The sequence below is a fragment of the Bacillus rossius genome, chromosome 3 (genome assembly GCF_032445375.1).
Source record: "Bacillus rossius redtenbacheri isolate Brsri chromosome 3, Brsri_v3, whole genome shotgun sequence".
Lineage (NCBI taxonomy): Eukaryota > Metazoa > Arthropoda > Insecta > Phasmatodea > Bacillidae > Bacillus > Bacillus rossius.
Window position 1 is genome coordinate 71,320,607 of NC_086332.1, and position 16,451 is coordinate 71,337,057.

General features: G+C 35.3%; 1 protein-coding gene across 2 annotated transcripts in view; it reads right to left on the reverse strand.

Annotated features, from left to right (window-relative positions):
* The window catches only part of LOC134530883 (G-protein coupled receptor Mth2-like), a 224,832-nt gene that overhangs the window by 178,733 nt on the left and 29,648 nt on the right, over positions 1-16,451 (reverse strand). The window contains exon 1 of one of the 2 annotated variants that reach the window (XM_063366159.1): positions 7,998-8,979. The exons of the other annotated variant lie outside the window; for it this stretch is intronic. Within the exon in view, the coding sequence (XP_063222229.1) occupies positions 7,998-8,925 (928 nt within the window). The 5' untranslated portion in view covers positions 8,926-8,979. Of the gene's footprint in view, positions 1-7,997; positions 8,980-16,451 lie in introns of those variants that run through there. 2 annotated transcript variants of the gene reach the window in all.

The window sequence follows — 16,451 nt, forward strand, 5'->3', positions numbered from 1 at the left end:
GACTGCAAGAGAGAAAACAACAAAACAGTATTCGCGCATGCGCTTATCTAAAACTGTTTGCGTTACTCTTTAATTGTGACCTTGAACCAACACTACAACTCTGACAGTTGATACTATTAAAATTTATAACTGTGACATTATTTTATGGACATGCTGTAGTTTGACCAAATATATTTTGTGATGACAACATGGACATACCCAGGATTTGTGGAAGAGGTGGGCCGAAGGAAGGTGTAAGAATATATTTTTGAAAAGCCTGTTAGAAGGGGTGCTATGGAATATCCCCCAAATAAACGGGGAGTTCTCCTCCGGAATTGTTGTAAATATATGCTTTAAAACACACATTTTAAATCTATTTGAGGAACCTTAATTGCTTTTTCAAAAACCTTAAAATCATAAATATGAAGTCTCTCTTAATGCATTTTTTAATAAAAGACTACTTTCTAATTTTCCATATTCATTGCACATGAATTGAACCATACAGCAGTCTTTTTAATCTGCTTAATGAGAGAAAAATGAAGATTATAGAGGGGCTAGGCCCTTCTCCCTTCAAATACGTCCTTAAATGGAAATAAGTAGAGTCTCGCTAATCCGGACTTGTCCGGACCAGACCCTGTCCGGATCACCGAAAGTCCGGATTAAACGTAATCAACTTTAAAATGTATCAAAGACAAGTTTTATAGGCTAAAGAAAAAATCTTTATACTTAAAAATCAACTGTGTTTTACTATAAAGTACTTAAAAAACTAAGTACACATGTATGTAACTTATGAATAATACAATACATTAAAATTACAATTAATTTACATTTAATTTTTCGTTGAGTTTGAGCGCGAACGCTTGTAATGTTACGCCCGACAGAGGAACGACTTGTTCACGTTGTTGGCAAAACCTCGTCTAAAGTTTCATTTTTTGTTTTTCTTTAACGTGCTTCTTTTACGCAGACTGTCCTTACTCACCATTTTGGCACAAAAATCTTCAATTTCTTTCAAATTGTTTTTCCAATCAGAAACAGTTTGTTTTCCCACTCCTAAATTTTGCGCGATTCTAGTTAATGATTCACCCGCATCAATACGAAATAAGACGTTGTTTTTGCTCCATTGTTACAGTCACTTTCTTACGTTTAGTAGCCATTACGTTGCTCTTAATAATTGCACACAATACAACACTCGCAACAAATAAAAATAACTGTCACGAGCACCTATCACCAGCACGAGTAACCATCGACTGAAGGGAACAAAACAATACAACTCGCAGGTATAGAGTGAGTCACTTCTTGGAAAACAGACGATGAGCGGAAAACTAGCGGTAAGACTCCCGGCAACTGAGGGCAAGAGGACCCTCTCTTAGAAATGTATTTTCTTATTATCCTTTGTCACAACATTATTTTTCATAATTTTTTTTTTTAGATCCGTCCGGATTAACCGGATGTCCGGACTAGCGGGGCCCGGATTAGCGAGACTCTACTAATAACTTTTTTCCCAGTGCCTGTTTAGTTGTGACCATGTGCGAACATGCGCTCTAGCGAGCGAGCCACAAACCACTGTGTAGTTCTCCCGCCTCGCCTGAGAACAAGCAGCACGGAAGGCGAAGCAGGGAGGGGGGCAGAGTGCACTGTCCAGGGAACGCGCACTGACTCACGCCGCTGTAATCTGTGTTGACACCGTCAGTGCTCTAGCTTTCACTCATGGACGCAATTTAAACGCATGAAAGTAAACAGATTTTGTCATGAAACTTACATATTCGGCTTGAATGTTTTATTTACCCTTATAAATAAATTATGTAATTATGTATTGGTTTTAAACGTTTCATTATTTCATTATTTTTGCGTTGAATTAATTTTAATATAAACCAATGAAGTTTTATTTTTAATATTTTAAAAATATATGTTTTTAAAAAACTTATTAGTAAGTTTGGTATTTTATCCCATGATATGTTAATATTATTATTTATTAGAAAGTATCTAAAATATATGATTTGTCTTATTGTAATATAAGGATCTCCTACAGGTTTAGCACCTGTAATTGTTAAAAGTGTTGTTACTATTACTATTGATCAAAAAGTAATTTGTTTAATTTAATAATACGTATTGATAATATATATAAATAATTTTCCTTCTCTGGGTCTCTCATGCCATGTTGGTTATTCAACATTATGTCAATTCTATTATTTCACTGCATTTCATGCACGTTTATCACGATAGCATTTATGCATTGTGTGTTTCATCTGGAATATTTTTTTCAACAGATGTGTACAAATTGTCGTCTAATAACGATAAGCGACCGAGTTGGTGAGGGACCATACCGGGCGTTGCCACGAATATAAGAAATATTTTTGGCCTGAGGCGAAATCGGTAGGATTCCCGGAAGGGGGGATAACGTTTATTATTCCCGTTTTACAGTAACGATTTTGGAAGCACAAGATGGCCCTCTCAGTGAGGAGGTTTTTGATTCTTGCTCATTGGGTTTTACTCCCATTGTGTTTTGGCATTGTAACACAAGTCACTTATAAACATTTTCCCCTCCAGTAAAACAACCATTTAACTGGCTAAAAATGTCAATCTTTGTAGGAAACCTTCAAAAGAAATTTTCCCTTTGCCAAAAAGTGTGATTTCCGTGGGAACTGCCAGTGGGCTGCTGGAACTTCCCATGGAACGGAGACAGTTCAGGCTAGCTTGGAATCTTCTACGGAAATTTCCACCGTGACGTACCCGCAAACTGGGGTCTGCAATCGTGAATGCGTGGGAAAATTAAACGCTGGGTTTTTCCAGGAAAACCACCGAGGAAGACCGGATTTCCTGGTGGACGTCATGACAGTCATCCATCCTTACGGCGCCACTGCTGATAACTTAGAACCACACACTTCCTCTTCAGTTTTATTATCACTGCTTTGTTCTATTCAGCCATTATATACTCATCACTTGAGATTTTTGTTGGTAAAAAGTGATTACATCAAACATTATTTTAGCCTAATTTAACTTTATATTTCCAGTAAAATCATTATTTTTAAGAGATTCAATTGCTGTTCTCCAGGTTTTTTGTTTTTTGTTTTTAACTCATTTAACTTTTAATCAACTTTAGTAATATGAGATAACAGTACTAAAAATATAATTCAGGTACTCTCCATTGGTAAATGATTTTATTTGGATGAAAAAAATTAAGTTCAGAATTGGTAGAATCTCAAAAACTGAAATTCATGTGAATCTGTTAATCTAACAAGTATTTAAATTTATACAGAACACATAAACGTTTCCGTTGTAATTTTTGATTTCAAAAAGTATTTAATATTTTTGAGCGTAATAAGTAGAAATTATATTTAATTTATATGTGTGTTACTTTTTACACAATATTTGAAGAATAAAACTATTTACATCAAGGATTATTTTAGTAATAATTTATTTTAGTAGATTAGTTTATTTTGATTATTGAACATTTTATATTTTAAAATAAATAAATAAGAATTTTTAAATAATATTTTACAAACAATGTATTCTATTAAAAGAGTTTAAGTATTAAAATTATTCATACGATTTTTCGATTCCTTGCCGAGAGTAAACATTTAAACATTTTGGCACAAACATAGTTTCTATTTTTTGACAGTCTCATATTTAAGCATCATATCACTCAAATTAGGACGTACGCTTGTGTTTTTTTTATATTATTGGCCAAATTGATTTTTAAAATTTTTAAATAATGCTAAGTAATAAATTTAAATACATTTGAGCAAGAAGAAGCATTTGTATAAAACATTAATAAAAACATGAACAGTGTTTAAGTTTTCGATAAATATACCTGTTTTTTTATTTACAGTTCAAAATTCAAACAAATATTCGTAAAATTTTTGAGAAATATTTAAAAAGTTTTAGTTAATATACATTATAAAAGTTTTCATCAAAAATATTAACCACTTCTCTAGTTTGCTATAATAAAAAATAAACACGGATGAATTTGTTCGTTTAGTAAAAAGGTTTAAAAATAATGTAATCTCCAAAAACCCTTACTAATGTTTCAGTACCACCATAAATAACACAGGCCAATGAAATTTTTTTTGAAAAGTTTTTTTGTTAAATGGTTAATATTTGTTTTAATTGTCTTAAAAGTAATAGAAAACGGTATTCATATGATATATACCACATCACATTTGTCAGATTTAGATGATATAGTATTTGAATACGAAAAAGAACAAAACAAAAATTTAATAAAATGAATGAGAATCATTTTAGAATATTTTATAAAATTTTATTGAGTCTATAGCTATTAAAATAAAACATTAAGGTAAACATGTAGAAAACAATAATAACGTTTTCTTTTTGAAAAAAAAAAAAAGCTGCGTTTTGTTGGTTTTCATTTATGATTTTTTATTTCATCTCTGTGTATCATCAAGCAATAGTCCACCATCATATTAACGTCCCAACGGCCTTGATATTTTCTTTCCATCTCTTTTATGTCCTGATGAAACCGTTCACCTTGTTCTTCACTGTAGTCGCCTAGATTTTTTGGGAAACAATCAATGTGAGACTTAAAAAAATGAATTTTCAGACTCATATTACAGCCTAAATTTTTATTGGCGTTTAACATTTCCTGGACAATATTTTTATACGCAGGATCTTTTGTGTTGCCTAGAAACTTAGATACGACATTTTTAAAGCCATGCCAGGTATTTCGTTCCAAGTTTGTCATCACTTTTTCAAATTCTGTATCCCTAATCAGTTTCCTGATATCAGGTCCCGTAAATATTCCCTCTTTCAACTTCGCATCAGATAAGCTAGGGAAACATAAACAAAAATACTTGAAAGTATTTCCATCTTGCGGTAATGCCTTTACGAACTGTTTGATCAAACCAAGTTTGATGTGAAGTGGTGGAAGCAATATTTTTTTGGGATGCATCAAGCTCGGATTGATGACATTTTTTACTCCCACTTTCAATTCCATTCTAATTTTCCAATAAGTTTTTTTTTCCAATGTAAATATCTTGTTCTACTGCCCCATTCACAAATATAACAGGGGAATTTTGTGTAGCCTTGCTGTTGACCAAGAAGCATGCATATGATTTTTAAGTCACCGCAAACTAACCATTTGTGTTCGGTGTATTTTATTTTCTCCAAAACATTTTGCAACTTTTCGTAAGTTTCTTTAAGATAAACTGAATGAGCTACAGGTATCGATGCAAATTTATTGCCAATCTGCAAAAGGACTGACTTTAAGCCTCTTTTTTAAGAATCTATAAAGAGTCACCATTCTTGTGTATTGTAATCGATATTGAATTTTTGTATTAAACCGCCAATATCACAGCAAAATACTAAATTATCCTCTTTCTTAAAATACTCCACGAATTCTTGTTCTCTGCTCCGATACCAGTAAAATCTAGTTGCAGCATCTAATAAATATTTTCTTTTAGTCGAGAACCGAGAAGTTCTGCAGCGTCCTTAAGTAATCCAAGATCCCGTACCAAATCATTCAGTTCTTGCTGTTTTAAAGGTCGAGGGTCATTTGTAGGGTGAAAAATTTCACCATTGCTTTGCAGATGATCACTTTGTTCTGAGGTTTGTGATAAAGGCGTTTCGAAGCTGTTAGTGTTTGTAGGAACTGGTATGGGTACGGGTCCATGTGGAACTGTTTTTGTTACAGACGAAACATCAGGATACACAATTTTGCCGCGGTTTTTAGAATTATATCCTGTTACATTGGTCAAACAAAAATAACAATCATCTGTATGATTTTTTTGTTCCCGCCACAACATAGGAATACCGAATGACAATGATTTTGATTTACCGTAAATCCACTTCAACACATAGCCGGCATACTGTATGCGGAATCCAATGTTTCTCTTGGTAACATAACCTCATTACGAAGTAAGCATAATAAGCATTTTTTACAAAGTCTGTTATTTTTAGTCTTTGCTTAACTATTGTATATTGTCCGCAAATATAGCAATATATATTTGAATTGTTTTTGCAACTCCGAGGAGCCATAGTTACAGATTTAATAAAATAATATTTTAATACACTTTTTTTTTGCAGTTTAAACCACTATGATTAGTCATAGACTGCATAAAACTTTTTTTTGATATTTTTTCTCACAGGGGAAAGGTAGGTTAGTAACAATAGACTATAGGATGGTCGGTCATAGAGTATAGAATAGAAATATAGATCATGAAATCAATTTTGTAAAAAAAAAAAAAATAACGAAAATTTATATATTTATCTATATGCAAAAAGATTGTAACGTGATACGTTAAAACAAAGTTTAAATTTGCTATATACAGACCAACATCTACATGTTTGTGATAAATTTATTTAAAAAACTTTTTCATCGCAGACCTGTGAAATTAATGGTATTCTTACAAATGATATAAAAATATTTATCTGTATCATTGTGAGATTACCTTACCACTTCAGAGATCAGGTAAAACAAAAATGTATATTTATTTCTATATATTTATATTTTCCTTTCCGATATTTAGAATCGAATAATTTTCTCCGTTTTATTTTAATTTATTATTGTTGCATAATGTTTCTGACCAAATTTTAAAGAGATGTGTGATTTTTTGGTCATGCAACAATAAATAACGCATATATAGGCCAATATACAAAAAAAATTTTGGGTAAAATTTTTTAAATAAATAAAAAGCCTCAATACAAAACAAAATGTTATTGTTACTTATCTTCATTTTGCGATAGTATATATTTTTTCCAGTAAAAGTGTATTTAAATGAATATAAATTATATATGTTTACAAATTATATGTAGTAAAATATATTTATTTCAGTTTTGTTTGGATTTCGAAACATATTTTCTAGTTTACTGTATTTGTATAGCTCCAATTAGTTAGTTAATGACTCTAAAATAAAGGATGTGTCTAAATTTAGAGAATTTAATGTGAAGAAATTACACTTACTGTATATAATTGCCATATGTATGTATTTCAGTTATAATGTAAGGATTTAAATTTAAAATAAGTTTTTAAATTTAGAAGAAATTTTATAAGAAATTTTTCGTTTTTTAATTCCTTTTACTTTTCATTTGGAAACCATTTGAAAACTTATATTTTAAACTATGTATAACCTTTTAAATAAAATGTTGTATATTTTTTAGTGAATAAATTTAATTTTATCATCTAAATTTATCATTAAAAATATTTTAATGTTCTATGAATCATACATAAAACTTTAAGCTTAATAGCCTGCAGAGAAAATAAAATTTTCACCCAGGTACGTTGCAGTTTCATCCGACTCTCGCAAAACTTTGGCAATATGGAATTCAATAAAAAACCATCTCAGGCGTCTGAGTATGCGCAAGACCACTTATTAGGGTCTGACAGACGTTTACTTTCTCAAAATTTCTTTTATTACGTGTTTCATTTCAAATGTACGATTTATTGTACCAGAGGAAGGTATGTTTTTATTTTATAGCATTTCCACTTAAGTAAAGATTGCGAATAGATATGCTGTCCCAACTTGCCATACCAAGACTGATTCAAGTTTGATGGTGAACAACGTTTAAACAACAAGTTTGCAATAAGCTTGAATTGAATTTTCCATGGAAGCCTACATTCAAGATTGCCTCGAGAAAGCTTGTCGTTTGGAGACTATAGTAAGTTTGTTACAAACTTGAAAAATATTTTGGCCCAATAGATTTTTCTGCCACCAAAGATTTAAGAAACCAGTCTTGATGCAACTGTATTTGGGCCTTTGCCACGCATCACATATTTTATTTAGGAGATTGGCATCTGGGTACTAGGGCTTGGACAACGAGTTGACCAAAGTTTTGCAGCAAAAAAAAAAAGTTTTAGAATACTAGTATAGTCTTGTGTCATGAAACTTATATCAAGTTTCAAAGTTTTGAAAAGTTGTACCAATGACCAAAGTTGACCAATCACATGATGTTTTTTACGAACAAGCAGTTGTTTACGAACACTCTCGAAAGGACAACAGTAGTTGATAAGTGCAGAATGCGAGGCAAGTTGCACGGCACAGGACAGCGAGGTTGGGCAGGCTCACCAGTGGCGACGCAGCCCGCGGAGCCGATGCGGTGCACCTGGAGCTGCACGAGCGCCAGCAGCAGGTAGCCGCAGAAGAGCGCGCCCACGTAGCACCTGAGCACGCGGCCGTGCAGGGTGCCGAGGCTGGGCACGAGCCAGTACACCAGGCACGTGGCCAGCAGGAAGGGCAGCGACACCAGCATCGTCACCGGGTACACCACGGGGACGGGCTTGGTCACGTACCGCACCTCCTCCTGCCCGTACTCCTCCTCCTCGGGGAAGCAGAAGTAGGCCGCCAGTCCCGCCCCGCCGGCGCCAGACGGCTCCACGCAGAAGGACGACGTGTTCAGGGGCTCTGGCTCGACGTGCGGCGCGTACAGGCGGCCGTCCTCCAGCAGGTAGAAGGTGTCGTTGGGGTTGACGTCGGGCTCCAGGAGGAACTTGCCCGCGGCGCACGGGTCCCCGTGGACGGTGGCCAAGGGCGTGGCCGGCGCCTCGGCGAGATCGGGCCACCGGCGCAGCGGCGGCAGGAAGACGACGTCCCAAGAGACGCGGGCGCAGAGGCCTTCGGCGTCCAAGAGCTCGTCCGGCGCGCAGCAGCGCCGCGTGCAGGCGCCCGCGACCCCGTCGCACGAGCCGTCCAGGGCGCCTCCTTCGCGCGCCAGCAGCCACGCCACCAGCACGAGCGAAGCGCACATGTTCGCGACTGAGGCGCCGGTTCCCCTGCTGTCGCCTCGACGGGAAGTTGCTCGCATCCCTCCCTGGCCCGCGCCGGATTGAGGAAGCGGTCCCCGGGATCCTTGGCCGGCGCTGATACGGCGGAGGCAGACTTGCATCGGCGTGCTGGGGAATTCTCGACCGCGTGTATTGTGAACATGCGTCACGTCGCGCGACCGAGTGCTGATACCAGGACCATCGGGTTTTGATTCTGGATTCTGGATGTACATATATTAGGATTATGTACTTATATAGACGTCTGTTGGTTTGGTAAATTGTAGAAATACGTTTTAAACATAATTTAGGATAACATAGAGATTGTTTAGTGTTACCGTGGACAGTATAGAGAGTAGAGGTTCATGATGTTTGTTGAATGTGACGTACTTAAAATTAACCTGTTTATTATTTAATCGTAAAAAGGACTGAGGCTGATATTCATAGTCGTGTCTTGAGCACCGCCTTGAGTCAGTCTCGGCGAAGACGGTCTTGTTTTTAAAGACGGTGATTTACATCTCCATGTTTCATAGTCTGACAACAAGACGAGCTTCATGAAGACAACATGCTCAAGCATTAGCTTGTTTGACGTACTTCCGGCTTGACGAAACACGTACTTACGGCAGCCGAAAATACACGAGCATACACGAACCTTGCCGACTGGTAACGTTCGTTAAAAATTATGCTACTTTTCACACAAAGCACTGAAAACTCGGAATCCAAGGCTATTTGTAGTAGCAAGATTTTGTGAGTACATAGCACTACATTCGTGGTGTGTATGTATGTTAAGATTAGGCATTTTATTTTGTTTTAATATTCTTGAATCACATCTGGAAATACAGGTGTTTTGTGACCACAAAGATGCACACATTCTAGTACACCTCAAATTGTGTCTCTTGAGTTAAATGAAAGTAATAACTCGCTGGTTGAACGTTAAAACATAATGTATTATTATTTATAACGATTTACTAATATAATTATTTTCCAAAATAATGGGATAAAATAAATTAAACTGTTTTTAAATTAGCTCTACTAAATGTTTTACAATTATTATTGCTAATATAACGTAAGAAACAGTTTAACCTAGTTAATTAATGTTGATAACCTAAATTCATAAATAATTTCACTAAATTTTTAATGTAGCTAACCTAACCTAATCAACCGTTGATTTGAAATTATTGTTTTCCAAGTTAACTACCATAACCTAGTCTCTATAAAACGGTTAATATAGATCAACTACTTGTTGAAATGCAATGTGCCTTTACAAAATGATCAAAAAACCTTTCAGGTAGATAGTGAATAACTGAAAAAACTGCTCTTTGTATTATTGTGTCGGAATATTACTCTGCTTCAGCTTTAGATGAAGGTAGCGTAAAAATCAGTTTAATAAAATGTTCAGATTTAACTACACAGTAAAAGAAAATTTTAAAATAAAGGAAGAAAAAATAAATGTTTAGAAGGTTAACAATAAGTTTGAACGAATTTGATAGTGTTGGCTACGTACAGTAGAAAGGAATTTTGAATTTTTTAAAACCATTTTGTTATTTCAACCTCCAGCAGTAATCGTTTGTGTCATCAAAAAAAGTTCAAAAATGTTTTTGTAGTGTTTGAGTATTTTTGCAATAAAATGTAAGGGATTTGAGAATATTGAAATTTTTTATTTTTCATTTTTCAACCCTTATTTCTATACCTTTCAGTAATAATTGGTCGAAACATAAGTTATTTTCAACAAAAGTTTAATATGATATTCAAAAAGTTAAAAATAAATAAGAATGGATTCGATAGTGTACAGAGTACCTAAGTAATTTTTTTTATTCCAATCCCCCTTTTTTAATATTCCTCGCAGTAATGGTTCGTCTTATCAAAAATTGATATAGAAGAAAGTTTTGGATACTATTTGAAAATTGAGAATAAATAGTAACAGATTTAATTGTGAAGAAAGTTATGAATTTATTTGTCCTTTAACCCCTTTTTTATCTACTCCTTGCAGTTATAATTGGTCATATTAAACATATATTATGAAAAATGATTTGGTATTGCTCTTACGAGATGTAATATCTTCATACAGATACAAAATATTTTAATTAGTGAGTTATAGCGAAGTTCCTGTTTTTCAAAAAAAAACTTCCGGACGTCTCACCATGATAACGGTAACAATAGGCAGTTTTTTCTTAGAAATATACCTTAAACCTTCCATTTGAAATCATTTATTGTCTCTCACTTAATCCTCGACAAATGTTTTCATAACAAATGCACTTACTGGAACGACTCTGGGGTAAAATATCACAGACAAACAAATAGTTGGGTCAATGGAGACACAGGAAGCCTTCGATTACTGTGTACTTCTCAAGTCCATGCACATTTTTTTTGGTAGAACAACATTGATTAAGCCTACCTACACGATACCGAATTTCCGCCATACCTTCTGTTATACCCATTGGTTTAAAAGTGGGCATGGTTATTTATATAGCAGAAGAGGTGAAATAATTCGTTATTCCATACCCCCTATACATAAAGTGCTAACAGAAAACCATCCAACCCATTTTACAATCAAAGTAAGCATATCGGGAAAAGATAAACAAGTTACTGTCCATTAATCAAATACTTGAAATGTTATACAAGTTCAGATGTTTATTCTAAAATCATGTAACTTATGAATAATATTTGATATTTTACCTTAGGCACGTAATTTGCAAAACAATAAATAAATAAAAATAACTAGGTTGTCATGGTACTAAAAAGAATAAATGGACTTTCAATCGTAACAAGATTTAATTTGAAAATCTAGTTACATAAAATCAAAAGAATACAAGAGAATTGGTGTTGCTTTAATGTAGTTTATTTATATGTTCATAATATTACACTAATAAGTATGCTCATGGAACTAATCCACAGTAATAATAATTGTGCTAATTTAATTGTACGACTTTAAATTGCTACCGATTCACCTTTTATTATGTTAATTGATTATCAACAACTTATAATCCTACTTTGAGAAATTGTAACTAACAAATATTTTACCAAGCGAGACAAATAAACAAGTATTGTTTATGAACGTATGTGCCCATAATTAACTTAAACCCTAAGAGAAAGAAAACCATCCCCTATTTTCATTTAGGCTAACAAGCGTGTTGGATAAGATCCTATAAAGTGTTCGTTAATTCATCAATAATTATGATATTAATAGTATGTTTTGGTTCCTCCTGCGCCAGGCTTTAAAGCTGTGGTGCCGGTGCCGGGTCAGTGACCGATTGATCTTACATCTCGGCGGCCATCTTGGATTTCCTTGACCTTTGACCTTGACCCCGGTGGCCATATTGGATCCGCTATCTTTAAATAGAGCATCCCACTCACTAATGATGAGAGTTTCGTCAAGGCCGCCATATTGATTTTTTCTGTTCCACTGGAGGCCGCCATTTGTTTCTGCTGTTTGTTCTTAGAGAGTGCCAGCGTCGCTCTGTCTCATCACATAAGGTCGATGTTCCATTACCTACCAGAGCTATTATGGTCCTTATCGACATATTAAATTTAATTTTTTATGCAAAATACATTGGAAGCGCTGTGATTCGAACCATCGAAGCTCCGACCTCTCGAGACATTTATAAGACTGAGAATTAAATAAGGTATATATAAAAATAACATGCATATTCGGACTTGTAATTTTTTTAAAATATTTTAAGTAATAATAGCATCACCTATTCGAGACAGAACCGCCATATTATATTAAGACGTAACTGTTGCAATTATCGTTACGGGCGCCGTCTTGAATTTTTTTTATTTATTATCCGATTTTAATGAAAAAAAGGACAATATTCATTAAAAAAATAACTTATTAATATACTGATTGATTAGATCGATTCCCGTCCTTGGTTCGAAACCGGTAAGAGCAAAAAAACAAAAAAAAACAGATCCTTCCTCCACGGAAGCCACCTACAGACTGACCTCCCACCACCAATACCAAGGTATATATCGTCAGCTGGTATGACGTCTTGTCTTCATCCGCTGGAGGCCACCATCTTGTTTTCGTCTGCTAGAGTGCGCTGATGACATGTTAGTATAATTTTTTTGTTCACCATAACTTTGACCTCGACTGTTGGCATTGAACATTCACACACGCACACACACACCTACACACACACACACACACACACACACACACATATATATATATATATATATACGTATACGAATACCACCCCAAGAGCCTGTTGGTAAATATGTGGTTGCAAAAAGGCACATAAGGTGTGGAAGATATGACTTATTCCTTAACATGCCAAAAATTGGGATAATTAGTTCAAAATTGGAATCATGCCATAACGATGGAAAAATTCCACGACGGCAGGGCCTAACTCCCCTTAGTAATGTAACTTCCACACGTAAACAAACACGGGCTTCACGCGCGACGTAAACACATCGTACTACGCCACCAGCTCGCTAATCCACGGATAATGGCCTGTGTCCTTGACATCTGCGTCGCGAGGGCGGTTGCATGCCGGCCAGTGATAAGGGACGAGATAAGCGGCTGGGCGAAACAGACGCGAGGGCCGCAGCTCCCCCAGAATCCCGGCAGACAGCTGGTCTCGCAACGCCCGGCGGAGCGCATGCGCGGTAACGGAACATTTCACTGTCGCTCTGCTTCCACAATGCACGGAAACGTAATAACTAACCCGCAATGACAGAGCATTTCAAGGTTACGAAATAAAATTAAAAAAAAAAAATACACTACGGTTCGAGCTCATAGCATAAAAATAAACCGCAAAGTGCTAATAGAACGCAATATTTTCTTGTGCTCAAAAAAGTTTTTAACGTATTTAGAACAAAAAAAAAAGGTGGCTAATATCATAGCTAATATCATAGCTAAGTTTTCGCACGGGAAAACGTAAACGGAAGAGCTCAACATTGGCGAGCTAATCCGTACGGGTCAGTCTCCGTCTGCGTGCTGCTGCAGAAACTCTGTTCCGTGAGATCGTTCTCCGTTTACATGATCCGTCTCCGTTTACATGATCCGTCTCCGTTTCCGTGTAATTGTATAACGGGCCTTAGTTGGATAGGGAAACGTTTTTATAATTCTCACGTAGTTATACAGTAGATTTTATTTAGATTAAAATCTACAACCAAAATAACCAAAACCCTACAACCTACATATTAACAACCTTTTATTGCAATGCTTGAGGGTACAAAATGTTTCTCGTTTGTCCATCCGGAACGTAAACAAACGAACTAACCGGTTTGCCATTTGTTGGTGGGTATGATATGTGTTTTAGAATTTTGGGTGGTGGGGGGAGGGATATATATATTCTCCTCCATTCCCCCCCCCCACCTCCCTCCTACAATTGCATATGCCGCACTTCCCTAAAAATCTGTTCAATATATACATAAAAAAAGGTTATTATATATTATGTAAAAGTTTTACTGAGCTATTATGTATAACCTATGCAACTTGCAACTTATTTTATTTACATTAAACACTAGTTACGTTTGGAATTAATTGGGATGATCTTTTTTTAAGCAGTAATTCCCTGAGAAATTTTCCACAATTTATGGTGGATAAATACAAAAAATTTTCCAACTCCCGCTGAAATGACATCTCTTACACTGTTTTCATCGGCTGTTACGCCAAGCGTCTGTTACATAAATAAAAATTCCCTTCTGGCACATCTTACAGACGTGGGTAGATTTCGAAGCAGTGACAGTTTCTTCTTGAACTTTCCGGACATTTTTGGGTCATTCTAAGAACTGCTGGAAATTATGAGACCTTAATAATTATAACATCCTATATGTTCTACAATAATCCAAAATGAGCGATTGAAAATTTCTTAAACACCATACAGCGAAAATGTTTTAAATGGTTTAAAATTCAAAGCATCTAGCATTAAATAACTTAAAACGAATTTCATACTATGCGTACTAAGGTTTGTTGTGATTTTTTTTTGTACCTTCAAACCCTAAATTTCATCCATTGGACTAATAAGTGGCCGTAATTTTTTTTGGGACATTGTTTAAGATAATATTTAGAAGGTTTGAACGAATGTGTTCATAGTAAGGAAGTTTCAATTTTTTTTACTACCGGTTTTTTCAACCCCTTGCAGTAGTAATATTTCGTCTCATCAAAAATTGATTCAAACAAAAGTTTTAAATAATGTTTAGGATTTTTACAATAAATTTTAGTGAATTTGATAGTACTCCTACTGAAGGTGATATATATTTTTTGTCCTTTAATCCTTGTCCTTTTCACCCCTTGCAGTAATGATTGCTGAAACCAAAATTTGTGTTTGACAATAGTTTTAAACAATATTGTGAATGTTTAAAATAAATAAGAACAGATGCGATAGTGTGTGTGTGTATGTATGTATATATGTGCATATATTATATACATATACATACATAGTACGGCATTCATGCTTTTTTTTTGTATTTTACCCCTTGTTTTTTTAATCCCTTGCAGTAATGGTACGTCTTAACAAGAATTGTTTCGGACAAAGGTTTTAGATAATATTTAGAAGATTTTCAATAATTTGTCACAGATTTGATAGTTCACCTAATATGAGAGTTATACATTTTTGTTCTGTTATTTCCACCCCATTCAGAAATAGTTGGTCGCAAGAAAAATTTATTTTGACCAATTTTTTGGTGTTACTAAAATGAGATATATAGTAACTTCGAATGCGCTGTTTGTCATATTAAGGGAGTTATAGAAATTTTCTGTTTTTCAAAAAGCTTTCTCATTTCTACTCATTTGGTCAGATTTGGCCCATTCGCAACCTCTAGCGAGATTTTTCATTAATATATTTTATGTATCAGTCTGAAAGTTTGTTTAAAATTATGGTAGTTTTCGTGTCCATAAAATTACGATTTTTTTTGGTAAATAGATAAAAAAAACGAAAAACCTGGTTTAAACGTTAAGGAAGTCGCACAACGGATGTAGTCTTTCTTCAAAATATAACTATCTAGGCCTAATCGTTTCCCTTATACGCGCACCTATAGCTACAATCGAGCTATGCACGACCTCTCTTCCATGAACACAACATGCGTTGTTGTAATGTAAATTAGCAGGTTCGGAAATCAAGCGGTTAAATCTTGTGCACATGACCTACTGTTAATGGCTGGAGTCACAATACCGCGACAGCTCACAATTTTTTTAGGCTTTGAAGTTTGAACTATTGTTTAGTGAAGTATCACCGTGCATCCATTACTGACTGCAAGTACACGTCGTTTGTTCTAAAATCGTTTGTCCTAAAGGTCAATTCCCGACGTTTGTCCCAATGTAATTTGTCCTAATGTTTGTTCTAAAGTCGTTTGTCCTAAAGTCGTTTGTCCTAAAAGCGTTTGTCCTAATGTCGTTTGACCTAAAGTCGTTTGTCTTAAAAGCGTTTGGCTTAAAGTCGTTTGTCATAACTTTTAGGCAAAACACTTTTAGGACAAACGACGCACCCCCACTGCAACTTGGTTATCACCATCGCCATAGTGGACCCAAGGTCCTAAAGGTTTGTCCAGACGATGCGATTTTTCGTGCAACTTGCGCTGTGCGCTATCGCCTCTAGCGCATGCAATATTGCACGATGAAAATGCAAGACGGACATGCGTGAAGACGCAATGCACGCTCCTGTCTACACGCTGCGCTGGACGCAAGGTGTGTAGTTGAAATAATGTCCATCGATAGTGCGGTGGTTGCTGCAGTTTGTGCTGCATATGTAGTAGTGTCTCGTTCAAGAAAAAGAAGAAGATTATGGCAAAAAGAGTTCTTTAAAAGCAGACAAAATAA